At 47.8% G+C, this 13,921-nt stretch overlaps 1 protein-coding gene across 4 annotated transcripts in view; it reads left to right on the forward strand.

The window, feature by feature from the left end:
• CPNE1 (copine 1) overlaps positions 1 to 13,921 on the forward strand; it is a 261,443-nt gene that overhangs the window by 197,467 nt on the left and 50,055 nt on the right. For all 4 annotated transcript variants that reach the window (XM_063960168.1, XM_063960169.1, XM_063960170.1 and 1 more), the window contains one exon: positions 491 to 574. In XM_063960168.1, coding sequence (XP_063816238.1) covers positions 491 to 574 — 84 coding nt within the window. The remainder of the gene's footprint in view (positions 1 to 490; positions 575 to 13,921) is intronic.

The raw sequence follows: 13,921 nt of genomic DNA on the forward strand, positions 1-13,921 counted from the left end.
TAATTAGAGTTTTGCCTTTTGGTTGTGTCATTTAGGGGCTAATTCAATTTGCCGAAAGTTGAATAGCGCCGGGAGTTAGCTCCCGCTGCTATTCAATTCTGCTCAAATTAAGTCAGCGAATGCCTGTTTTCCCGGACTTAACAGGTTGGTTGGTCGGGAGAAAGTGCATTCTCCAGCTTAACTGCCTGGCGCCATGCTGATTCCCGACACGCGCGCCCAGCACTTTTGTCGGATTTCTGCTCGCATCCCCCGGGGGTGAGAGAAGAAATCCCGACAATTATGTGTCACATGGCACTGTATTGAATAGTGCTGGGAGCTAATTCCCGGCGCTATTCAACTGTCAGCAAATTGAATTGACCCCTTAGAGAGAGAGAGATATTTGTTTGATTGTATTATTATTTTGGATGCTTTTCTCTATTTGCATACAAATGCCTGCCTTGTCTGATTTTTTTTATTTTTATTTTTTTTTGTGTCTTTTTCCCTCCTCTAGGATTTTCTTGGTAAGTCTGATCCATTCTTGGAACTGTTCAGACAAGGCGATGATGGATCCTGGCAGCTGGCTTACAGGTCAGAGGTACAGTGACAGAGCTTTTGCAAAAGCAAAAATACTTATTACTTACTTACATAAATACTTATTACTATAGATGTTTTCTCACTAAGGGATATATTCAATTGATGTCGAATTACTTAATTTGTTGAAAAACTGGACTTTTTCGAACAAAAAAACCATGTCGAATCGGATTCGACAATTCAATACGGCACTTATCGACAAACTGTTTCAGTTTCGACTTTTGACTATTCGACAATTTCATGTCTGTAATGTTAAAAATGCGGCATTTCGACAAAGGTATATTCAATTGAAGAATGTCAATTCGACATTGGTGCTTTTCGACATTCATTTCGTCAATTTCATTACGCCTACTTTTTCTGGCGTGAGCTGATAAGAAATCTTAAATACTTTTTATTTTTTGGTGCTTTTTTGACTTCTAATACAGGTTGAGTATCCCATATCCAAATATTCCGAAATACGGAATTTTTTGAGAGTGAGATAGTGAAACCTTTGTTTTCTGATGGCTCAATGTACACAAACTTTGTTTAATACACAGTTATTAAAAATACTGTATTAAATGACCTTCAGGCTATGTGTATAAGATGTATATGAAACATAAATGAATTGTGTGAATGTACACACACTTTGTTTAATGCACAAAGTTATTAAAAATATTGACTAAAATGACCTTCAGGCTGTGTGTATAAGGTGTATATGAAACATAAATGCATTCTGTGCTATGACTTAGGTCCCATGGCCATAATATCTCATTATGGTATACAATTATTCCAATATACGGAAAATCCGATATCCAAAATACTTCTGGTCCCAAGCATTTTGGGTAAGGAATACTCAACCTGTATCATATCTATTTATATTTGAAGTTATTATCTAGTTGGTTTTTCTATTTATGACCCACAGTATTATATATTCGATTTTTTAAAAGCATATTTCTCATACGTCCTAGAGGATGCTGGGGATGATTCAAGAACCATGGGGTATAGACGGGATCCGCAGGAGACATGAGCACTTTAAGACTTTAAAGGGGTGTGAACTGGCTCCTCCCTCTATGCCCCTCCTCCAGACTCCAGATAGATTCTGTGCCCAGGGAGACTGGTCACACACAGGGGAGCTCTACTAAGTTTCTCTGAAAAAAGACTTTTGTTAGGTTTTTTATGTTCAGGGAGCTTTGCTGGCAACAGGCTCCTTGCTTCGTGGGAGTGAGGGGAGAGAAGCAGACCTACTTCTGTGAGTTCAAAGGCTCTGCTTCTTAGGCTACTGGACACCATTAGCTCCAGAGGGTCTGATCACTTGGTATGCCTAGCTGCTCGTTCCCGAACCCGCGCCGTCACCCCCCTTGCAGAGCCAGTAAAAAGAAGCCGGGTGAGTAAAAGAAGAACCGAAGACTTCAGTGACGACAGAAGACTTCAGGTCTTGAGGTACCGCGCAGCGGTCGCGCTGCGCGCCATGCTCCCACACACACAGCGGCACTAACAGGGCGCAGGGGGGGCGCCCTGGGCAGCATGTAGACCTGAAATAAACTGGTAAGTGTTATATGAAAAGTGCCTGGGCACTTAATATAGACCCCTGCAAGTATAAATATGCTAAAATGAGCGGGACTGAAGCGCGTCGGTGAGGGTGCGTGGCTTAGCCCTCACAGCTCTGCCAAGCGCCATTTTCTCTTCACAGAAGCTGCAGAGACGCTGGCCCTGACCTCCACACTGCTGTACAAGCAGTGATCGCAAAAACGCGCTATAGCGCGTGTTTTACCAGATTTTGAGGGAAGGTGACTCACTTTTCTGAAATGGGCGAGTCCCACGGGGACGTACTCTGCCGCAGCAGCCAATCACTTCCTGTTAAGTTAGTGATTGATGCCTGTGACTGTGGGTTGAGAAGGTGAGCACCGTGGAGGCGCCGATTCATCACAGACTTGGCGCTGCTGTTGCCTGAACCCTCCGCTCCGGCGCCCGTGCTCATGGACTGAGCGCACTGCCTCTCCGCAGGTCAGTTTCCCCGCCGCTCCTGTCAGCCGCTCTGAGCGCCGGCCAGTGTGTGTGTGGTGTACATCTCCCGCCATCCCGGTCTCCGCGCTGCTGTAAACTGATTTCTGTCTGCCGGCTCTCGCCGTGCCTGCCATATGGGCTCTGCCAGCGAGGAGGTGCTTGCACTGTTGCGGTGTGTAAGTGGAGGGGGCCAGTTAGTGTGTGTGTGTGTGTGTGCCTGGGGTAAAAGGGGAGATGGTCAATTACTGCTTGTGTGTCCGGGTTGTTTTGGGAGGGGGGAGGGCAATTACTGGGTGTGTGCACGGGGTACAAGGGGGGGGGGGGGGGAGATTATGAGGTGGGCAGATGCTGTGTGTGCCCCGGGTATGAGGTGGTCAGATGCTGTGTGTGTGCTCAGTGTATGAGGTGGTCAGATGCTGTGTGTGTGCCCGGGGTATGAGATGGTCAGATGCTGTGTGTGCACGGGGTATGAGGTGGTCAGATGCTGTGTATGTGTGCGTCCGGGGTATAAGGTGGGCAGATGCTGTGTGTGTGCGCGCGCGCGCCCGGGTATAAGGTGGGCAGATGCCGTGTGTGTGCGTCCAGGGTATAAGGTGCACAAATGCTGTGTGTGTGTGTGTGTGTGTGTGTGCGCCCGGGGTATAAGGTGGGCAGATGCTGTGTTTGTGTGTGTGCGCGCGCGTCCGGGGTGTGTGGTGGGTAGCTGCTGTGTGTGTGCCCAGGGTATGATGCAATGTGTCTCGGCGCTCTACCTGGTGCAATGTGTCTCGATGCTCTACCTCGTGCAATCTATCTCAGCGCTCTACCTGGTGCAATGTGTCTCGGCGCTCTACCTGGTGCATTTGTGTATAACGTGCTCGGCTTGGCGCATTGTGTGTAACGTGCTTTGCCTGGCGCATTGTGTGTAACGTGCTTTGCCTGGCGCATTGTGTGTAACGTGCTTTGCCTGGCGCATTGTGTGTAACGTGCTCTGCCCTGGCACATTGTGTGTAACGTGCTCTACCTGGTGCAATGTGTGTAACTTGCTCTGCCTGCTGCAATGTGTGTAACGTGCTCTACCGGGCGCATTGTGTGTAACGTGCTCTATCTGGTGCATTGTGTATAACATGCTCTACCGGGCGCAATGTGTATAACGTGCTCTACCTTGTGCAGTGTTTTATATTTAATTTACCTGGTGCAATGTTTATATGTGCTCTACCTGGTCTCAATGTATATAACGTGCTCTACCGGGCGCATTGTGTATAACGAGCTCTACTGGGCGCAATGTGTATAAAAATGCGCTCTAACTGGCGCAATGTGTATAAAGTGCTCTGCCTGGTGTAATGTGTATAACGTGCTCTGCCTGGCGCAATGTGTATAAAGACCTCTACCTGGTGCAATGTGTATAATGTGCTCTACTTGGAGCAAAGTGTATAGCGAGCTGTACCTGGAGCAAAGTGTATAACGTGCTGTACCTGGAGCAAAGTGTATAACGTGCTGTACCTGGAGCAAAGTGTATAACGTGCTGTACCTGGTGCATTATGTATAATGTGCTCTACCTGGTGCAATATGTATAACGTGCTCTACCTGGCGCAGTGTGTATAGGAGGTTCTACCTGATGCAATCTGTATAAGCGGCACTACTGTGTGGTGTAATGTGAATTGGCACTATTATGTGGTTACGCCCCTTCCCCGTGAAGCCACGCCCCTCCAATTTTGCGGCGCGCCTTCGGCACGCACTGCCTAGACTTTGTAGTCTAGTAAGGTGGAACACAAATTCACTTTCTGCCTAAGGGCACCAAAATGTCTAGTTACAGCTCTGGTGCAGGGTGCCCTGCATGCTACACAGACCAGCAGCACTGTCACCCCGTACCCCCACCTTGCAACACTTTTGTAGTGTCCAAACAAGATTAAGATTAATAAGAACCTACATTCCGATGGGACCCAGAAAAAGACCGGTAGAACCCCAATTTTTGAAAGTGAGGGGTCCCTGGGACCCACTTCCTTTTTTTTTTTTTTTTTTTTTTCTTGGACCAGCCGGGATCACTGTACAAGTAACAGGGTGCAAAACGGAGGAAGGGGCACAGTAAATTTGGTGCTAGTATCTTTATTATAAAAGCGCTAACAGGTCTGAGGCATTGTATATAAAGTTTCAGTACCGGGATAGGCGCTGAGTTGTGAGCTGGCAAACTCCCTCTGTGTCTCTCTAACAGGCTTTGCTGTGGGTCTGTCCACTATAGCCCAGTGTGATTGTAGGTGTCGGTACGTGTGTGTCGACACGTCTGAGGCTTAGTGCTCTTCCCAGGAGGAAGCTGGAGTGGGGACAGAAAAGGTGGTGGGAGTGACCCTGACTGCACCGCCGACTGCTGAGTGGGTAAATATGTTGAGTGTTTTGAATGCAAATGTGGCTCTGTTGACTAAGAGATTAGGTAAATCTGAGTCAAGAACCAGACATGGAGGAAATCCATGGAGGATGCATGGTCACAAGCTCAGACACCTTCGGGGTCACAGAAACGTGCATTTACCCAGATAGCAGACAGATACCGACACGGACTCTGATTCCAGTGTCGACTATAGTGATGCCAGATTGAATCCTAAACTGGCTAAGAGCATTCAGTACATGATTGTGGCGATAAAAGACGTATTACATATCACTGAGGACCCTGCTGTTCCTGATACAAGGGTCTGTATGTTTAAAGGAAAGAAACCTGAGGTAACGTTTCCTCCCTCTCATGAACTGAACGCTCTTTTTGAAAAGGCTCTGGAAAATCCTGACAAGAGGGTACAGGTTCCCAAAAGAATTCCAGTGGCATATCCGTTCCCCTCTGGAGACGGGGAAAAGTGTGAGTCAACCCCCACAGTGGACAAAGCTCTATCGCGTCTGTCCAAAAAGGTGGCGCTTCCGTCTCCTGACACAGCAGCCCTAAAGGATCTTGTGGATCGTAAGCAGGAAAATACACTAAAATCCATTTATGTCACTACGGGTTCGCTACTGAGGCCTGCCGTTGCTTCGGCATGGGTGAGTAGCGCTATTGAAAAGTGGGCAGATAACTTGTCATCTGAGATAGATACCCTGGACAGGGATAGCGTGCTTTTGACTCTGGGTCATGTCAGGGACGCTGCAGCATATTTAAAAGAAGCTGCAAGGGATATTGGCCTTTCTTTATTATCCACTAGGGGTCACTGGAGTACTCTTGGGATATGGACGGGCTTCCGTAGGAACAGCACTGAATATTTAAATTTAGAACACTCCACCCCTCCATATCCCCGAGTACCTCTCAGTGTTTTTTCTGTGCTCGAAGTAGTAACCGCTCTGTGGCTCAGGTCACAATTACTTTGAATATTTTTATTTTTAAATTTCATACATCCCTTTCCCCCTTCCAAAAGGCAGGGTCAGGGATACTGCAGCTGCTGATAGCAGCAGGGGCATGTCGGGCCTCTCTGAAAGAGCTCCCTCACAGCCACACATCTCCTGCTCAGGCTGGCCGGCGCTTACTAAGAAGCCCCGTCGGAGCCTCATCACAGACCGTTTCCAGACTCGGTACAACTATTGCAGGTATGTGAGGGGTGAGAACGGGGCGGTCAGCCTCCGCTGCCGCCCCGACGTGTGGAGGAAGGCGCTGGTTTTTCTTTCGGCTGACTGCGGCCGCAGCGGCTCCGGCCGCCGGGTAACGTAGCCGCTCAACTGCTCTGGCCGCCGGGTCTCAGCTCCGGCGCTTCTTACAGCCCATCTGCTCCCCGCGTCTGGTCCGGCCGCCGCTTCTCCCAATGTTCCGCCCGCCGCTTGTATCCGCTGCGGCCCGGTAGTCATAGCGCTAACACGCGCTCCCAGTCTTCCAGGTCCCGGCGCAGGGGTGCCCGATGCCCGGCCCGCACTGCACGCTATGAGCAGATGCAAGGGGGGGGGGGAGGAGGGACAGCAGCAACATCAGGCTGTTGATAGTATGCACACATATATATATATATATATATATATATATATATATATATATAAAATGATCTTTATGCTGGCAGGGAGACTGTTTATAAGATCAGTATGGAATGCACTGTGATTATATGTTTAAGCATGGCAGCCATTTTAACCATGCTTCCTGTGTCTTCCTGCTGTGATTCCAGAATGTTCCAGTACTACATCGCTACTCCACCGGAGGCGCAGGGGTGTTAGTGGGAATTTGGGATCACATTTCATAGTACTGGCCACGTGTACTGCGCTTGGCCAGATATATATACAGAGACACCTTACTGCTATTTTACTGAGTCGTGCAAGTGTCTGTTTTTTGTGTATTGTATTGTCTGTCGCCATAATGAGTAAGGCACCAGCAAAAACTAAAAAGCATAATTGCAAAGTCTGTAGCAGTGTGTTACCGAATGGATCTACCACATGTACAGTATGTTTTGTGGATCCGGTTCAGAATACCATTTCTGCTCCAGTTTACAACCAATGTCCTCACCGGACCCTCCGTGGGGTATGTTAGTAAATGTACTAGATAGGTTACAATCAGAATTGACCGCCGCTCGTCAGGAGCGGGAAACTGCAAGATCTGAGTCTAGGGTGAGACCGCCAGAACTACCGGAGGCGTCTCAGCCTTGCGTAAGGTCCAAATCCATTTTGGGTAAACGGGATAAATTTCATATGTCTTATGATTTTCCAGTTTCTGCTATGTTGCATTCTGACGATTCCATGCCAGACCTCACGGAACAAGATCAGGGTGAGGAGGGCGAAGTGGAGTCAGATGGCGAGGATTTTAACAGTTCCGGCATTGATGATCTCATCAGAGCGGTACGTCTGTCTCTGAGGTTTCCTGAAACTGAGGAGCCTCTCACAAATGATCAGGTCGTATTTACGAAACGACGGAAAACGCCAATAAGTTTTCCTGTGTCGGAATCTCTTAATCAGATGTTAGTAGAAACGCGACAGAATCCAGATAAACGGTTTTCTATACCTCGCAGATTTAAGTCTAGTTATCCGTTTCCAGACTCGGTAACGTGTACATGGGAGAATCCACCAATAGTTGATTCCTCAGTGTCCAAGCTTACCAAGAAATTAACCATACCAGTGCCAGCAGCTACTACGCTTAAGAAACTATGCTAAAATCCATGTATGTAGCAGCAGGTTACAGAACTCAAATCTGCTTTACATGAAGAAAACCTGATACTACTTGTAAATCAAATGAGTGAGGCTGTAGAGTATCTCTGTACAGCATCTACTGACGTCTGTCAGCTCACTTCTCGTATTTCATCGTCGCTAGTAACGGCACGAAGAGCACTCTGGCTGCGTGCTTATCATGCGGAGGCAGAGGTCAAACGAGGTATAGAGGCGTTGCCTTACGATGGCAAGAAGTTGTTTGGTCCTGAATTGGACGCATGGATTGTTGAGGCTACGGGAGGTAAGTCTGTTTTCTTTGCCTCCACCGGTATCAAGAAGAAGGTACGCTGGACCTTCGTTCAAATCTTTTAGACCTCAGCCCTTTCGAGGACGTGGCAGAGGAACAGCCACGCCTGCTAGACGTGGTCGAGGACGTGGTTTCCAACAAACCAACACAACTCGCCAGGACGCTAAGGTTACCGACAAGCCAGTGGCATGACGGGCTACCAGCCCATCTTGGTTCTCCGATTGTGGGAGCACGCCTTCAGACGTTCCATTTGGCGTGGTTCCACACATCCGCGGATGGGTGGATCCGCAATTTAGTGTTAAAAGGTTACAAAATAGTCGACTGTCTTCCGCCTCTGCGGTTTTTCAAGACAGGATTGCCTCTGTCGGACGACAAGAGGACGGTTCTGCAAATTGCCATCCAGTCCCTACTGGATTCAGCAGTTTTGATTCCGGTCCCTGTACACCAACAGGGTCAGGGTTATTATTTAAGTCTGTTTGTAGTACCGAAGCCGGATGGCTCAGTCAGACCAATATTGAACTTAAAGGGTCTCAATCAGTACGTAACTTACTACAGATTCAAAATGGAGTCTCTGCGTTCGGTGATTGCGGACTAGATCTCAAGGATGCGTACTTACACATTCCAATTTGGCAGCCTCATCAGAAATTCTTACGGTTTGCAATACGCCAGAACCATTACCAGTTTCAGGCTCTACCGTTTGGCCTGTCATCAGCGCCTCGGGTATTCACCAAAGTGATGTCTGTGATGATAGCTCATCTCAGATCCCTGGGAGTGACGATAGTTCCGTATTTAGACGATCTGCTCATCAAAGCTCCGTCTCAACAGATGCTTCTCCAACATGCGCTGCTAACGTACGATGTACTGGTTCACCACGGTTGGATTGTCAACTTCAAGAAATCACATCTAATTCTGTCTCAACGCCTTCAATTCCTAGGTATGATTCTCGATACGGTTAATCAAAGAATTTACCTACCACAGCAGAAAGTACAAATTCTACGCCATCTAGTACAATTAGTGCTCAAGCCACGCACAGTGTCTGTACACTTGTGCATTCGCCTCTTAGGCACAATGGTGGCAGCTCTCGAAGCGCTTCAGTTCGGAAGATTTCACTCGCGTCCATTTCAACTGAATGTGTTCGCCCAGTGGTCGGGCTCGCATCTGCAGATTCACCACAGGGTGAGGTTGTCGCCAAGGGCAAGAGTATCTCTGCTCTGGTGGCTCAAGGAACACAATTTAACCGCAGGAAGACGGTTCGGAGGCTGGAATTGGATAATTCTAACTACGGACGCCAGTCTCAGAGGTTGGGGAGCGGTAATTCAAAATTGTCAGCTCCAGGGTCTCTGGGCGGATCACGAAAAATTGCTGTCTATAAATGTCCTGGAACTCCGCGCAATTTACAATGCGCTACGACAAGCAGTGCACATGCTTCGCTCTCAGCCTGTCCAAGTGCAGTCAGACAATGCGACGGCGGTCGCATACATCAACAAACAAGGAGGAACGAGAAGCCGCATGGCAATGCGGGAAGTAGCTCGAATCCTCAATTGGGCGGAATGCCACCAGGTGGTGATGTCGGCCGTGTTCATTCCGGGAGTGGACAACTGGGAAGCGGATTATCTCAGTCGTCGGGATTTTCATCCAGGCGAATGGGCATTAAATCCAGAAGTGTTTCACATGTTGGTTCAGCGATGGGGTTATCCTCAGGTGGACCTGATGGCGTCTCGACACAATCACCAAACGTTCCAGTATGTGTCAAGAACAAGAGATCCAAAGGCAGTGGCGGTGGACGCTCTCACTGTCGCGTGGCCGTACAGTCTTGTGTATCTGTTTCCACCGTTTCCGTTGCTCCCTCTGGTGCTAAAACGGATCAAAAGAGAGTCGGTCACAGTCATACTAGTGGCGCCTCATTGGCCTCGGAGAGCTTGGTTCTCGGATCTCCGAGGACTACTCGCAGACGATCCTTGGCCGCTCCCACTACGTCCAGACCTGTTACAACAGGGTCCGTTCCTTTACCCCGATTTAGCGCGGCTGCTTTTGACGGGGTGGCTGTTGAGACCGCCCTCTTAAGAAGAGAGGGCATTCCAGATTCGGTTATACCAACCATGTTACGAGCTAGGAAGCCGGTTACGGCAGCTCATTATTACAGAATATGGCGTGCCTATATAGGTTGGTGTGAAGCTCGGAAGTTTCCGACATCTTTCAAGTTATGCCGCCTTTTGTTGTTTCTACAAACAGGGTTAGATGGAGGCCTGCGTTTATCTACACTAAAGGTGCAGGTATCTGCTTTGTCAATTTACTTTCAAAGACGATTGGCTCTATTGCCGTCTATACGCACTTTTCTCCAAGGTGTCCTCAGAGTACAGCCTCCATTCATTCCACCTACAGCGCCATGGGACTTGAATCTGGTTTTAGAGTTCTTACAGTCATCATGTTTTGAACCCTTACAGCAAGTGGATATAAAATTTCTCACTTGGAAAACAATTTTTCTTCTAGCCTTAGCTTCGGCAAGGCGTGTTTCGGATTTGGGTGCCTTGTCATGCAAGTCACCGTATTTGGTGTTTCATGATGACAGAGCGGAACTTCGGACGAATCCCGCTTTCTTACCAAAGGTAGTGTCATCTTTTCACATCAATCAACCAATAGTAGTTCCTGTGTTGACGGCACATTCTGGAACTCTGGATGTGGTACGCGCATTACGCGTTTATGTATCCCGAACCTCTTCAGTTCGTAAGACGGATACGTTGGTTGTTCTCTATGATGCTGCCAAGATGGGTTGGCCAGCGTCTAAACAAACCTTATCCAGATGGATAAAACTGACCATACGTCAGGCTTACCTTCATGCTAGGTTACAACCGCCTACGTCAGTAACCGCTCATTCCACACGTTCTGTGGGAACTTCATGGGCAGCTGGTCGGGGAGCTTCTACGACGCAGCTTTGCCGTGCGGCTACATGGTCTTCAGTGCACACGTTTGTGCGCTTTTACAAGTTTGATACGTTTGCGGCATCAGCATCTAGCTTTGGCCGCCTAGTGTTACAAGTGCCAAACAGCTCTCCCGCCCACGGGGGAAGCTTTGGTACGTCCCAAGAGTACTCCAGTGACCCCTAGTGGATGATAAAGAAAATAGGATTTTGGTACTTACCAGGTAAATCCTTTTCTTTGAATCCATAGGGGGCACTGGACGCCCACCCAGAGCAGTTTTACCTAGTTGTGGTGAGTTCTGAGGATCTTATGGTAACACACTTTCACCGACTGGTTCAAATTACAAGTGCTGGTTAGGGTGTCAACTGTTTAGTTGTCAGTAACGTTATGTGTCAACTTCGTTATTGTCCGTTATGTTATATGTAATACTCCATTGTCAACCTCTCTATAGTTCCTGTTCGGCTCAGTAAAAAACACTGAGAGGTACTCGGGGATATGGAGGGGTGGAGTGTTCTAAATTTAAATATTCAGTGCTGTTCCTACGGAAGCCCGTCCATATCCCAAGAGTACTCCAGTGCCCCCTATGGATTCAAAGAAAAGGATTTACCTGGTAAGTACCAAAATCCTATTTTTGGGATCAAGGGCCAATGCCATGGCAGTCTCGGCTAGGAGGGCATTGTGGATTCATCAATGGAATGCTGATGCTGACTCGAAGAAGACTATGGAGTCTCTACCGTTTAACGGTAGTGTCTTGTTTGGTGACGGTCTCACTGACCTGGTATCTACGGCTACCGCGGGTAAGTCGTCATTTTTACCTTATGTTCCTGTGCAACAAAAGAAAACGCCCCACTATCAGATGCAGTCCTTTCGGCCCAATAAATACAAAGAAGGATGAGGATCCTCCTTCCTTGCTGCGAGAGGAAAGGGAAAAAGGTCACAGGCTGTGGCAAGTTCCCAAGAACAGAAGTCCTCTCCGGCTTCTACCAAATCCACCGCGTGACGCTGGGGCTCCTCTGCGGGAGTCCACACCATTGGGGCACGTCTCAAACTCTTCAGTCAGGTCTGGGTTCGCTCGGCCCTGGATCCTTGGATATTAGAACTAGTAATCCAAGGGTACAAATTAGAGTTTCAAGATGTGCCCCCTCACCGATTTTTCTAATCTGCCTTGCAAGCTTCTCTTCCAGAAAGGGAGGTAGCATGCGCTGCGATACTAAAGCGGTGTCAAAATCAAGTCATTGTCACGGTACACCCGTCACAACAGGGGGAGTGCTTTTATTCGAGTCTGTTCGTGGTACCGAAGCGGGATGGCTCAGTCAGACCGATTCTGAACCTAAAATCCCTCAATTTCTTTCTAAAAAAAATTCAAATTCAAGATGGAATCTCTCCGAGTAGTGATCTCTAGTCTGGAGGAGGGGGATTTTATGGTGTCGGTCGACATAAGGTATCCTTGCACGTCCCCATATATCCTCCACATCAGGCTTACCTGAGGTTTGCTGTTCAGGTATGTCATTACCAATTTCAGACGTTGCCGTTTGGTCTGTCCACGGCTCCGAGGATTTTCACCAAGGTTATGGCGGAAATGATGGTTCTCCTGCGCAAGCAGGGAATCACAATTATCCCGTACTTGGACAATCTCCTCATAAAGGTGAGATCCAAGGAGCAATTGCTGAAAAACGTTGCCCTCTCACTGACTATTCTGCAACAACATGGTTGGCTCCTAAACTTGCCAAAATCACAGGTGACTGGTTGGAGGTACCCACTACATCCAGAGGGAATTCGCTGACTGTTGCTGCAAACCCCGGGGAGCAATATTTGATGCGTTTTTGGGTGGACACTTGATACACCCCTACAACTCTGGTACGTGGGTCCACTAATCTGTGGTGGATGGGAAAATATTTTTAACTATTTATTCTTGCAAATTTGCACTTTGATGATATATGCTAAGTTTTTAAGAAAGACCTTCTGTTGCACTTTAATATAATAAAATAATACCATTTGGACACCAGAACAAATAGTACTTCACTATATACTGCTATTTTCTTCCTACTTTTGGGGACACAACTCAAAATGGAGTGGTGAAGTGGTGGAATATCCTGGAGGAGATCTGCTAGGAAGCAGTGGAAGCAGTACTACAGGCGTATTTGGGTGGGCACGACTGACACCCCACACAATCTGGTACGTGGGTCTGCTAATTTAGGGGGATTCCAATTTGTTGGATAATTTTTGAGATATATTTGAGTTCATCGAATTAATGTGAGCAGAACTCATTCCGACCGTACTTCACTATATATCGCTTTCTCTTTCATCTTTTTGGTAAAACCACGTGAATTGGAGTGGGGAATCATTGCCGAATAAAGAACACCCCCATCAGAGTTTAACACCGTCCTTCTGAAGAGTGAACATTGCCCTAGTAACCCAGGGAGCGCACCACAGCAAAATTTGATTGTATAAACTGTGACTTTTGGGATATAGTTGACCATCCCGGCTGGTGGACTGCAGCACCTTTGAACTAAAGCGCCATCTGTACATTTCTTGGTTTTGCCAAAATCACAGTTGGTTCCGACGACACGGCTGTCGTTCCTGGGTATGATTCTGGATACAGAATTACAGAGTTTTTCTTCCAGTGGAAAAGGCTCTGGAAATACAGAACATGGTAAAACAGATTCTGAAACCGGCAAGAGTGTCGATTCTTCAATGCACTCGGTTGCTGGGGAAGATGGTGGCGGCCTACGATGCCATTCAGTATGGCAGGTTCCATGCCAGGGTGTTTCATTGGGACCTGTTGGACAAGTGGTCCGGGTCTCACCTGGACATGCACCGGAAAATACTCCTATCTTCCAGGACCAGGATCTCCCTCCTGTGGTGGCTGCACAGTTCTCATCTTCTGGAGGGACGCAGGTTCGGGATTCAGGATTGGATCCTGATGACCACAGATGCAAGTCCTTGAGGCTGGGGAGCAGTCACACAGGGGAGAAATTTTCAGGGAAAATGGTCAAGCCAGAAATCTTGTCTGCACATAAACATTCATTTTCAACGGCATTCTGCAAGCGGAACATCTTCTTCGCTGTCTGCCTGTCTT

The sequence above is a fragment of the Pseudophryne corroboree genome, chromosome 3, assembly GCF_028390025.1.
Source record: "Pseudophryne corroboree isolate aPseCor3 chromosome 3, aPseCor3.hap2, whole genome shotgun sequence".
NCBI lineage: Eukaryota > Metazoa > Chordata > Amphibia > Anura > Myobatrachidae > Pseudophryne > Pseudophryne corroboree.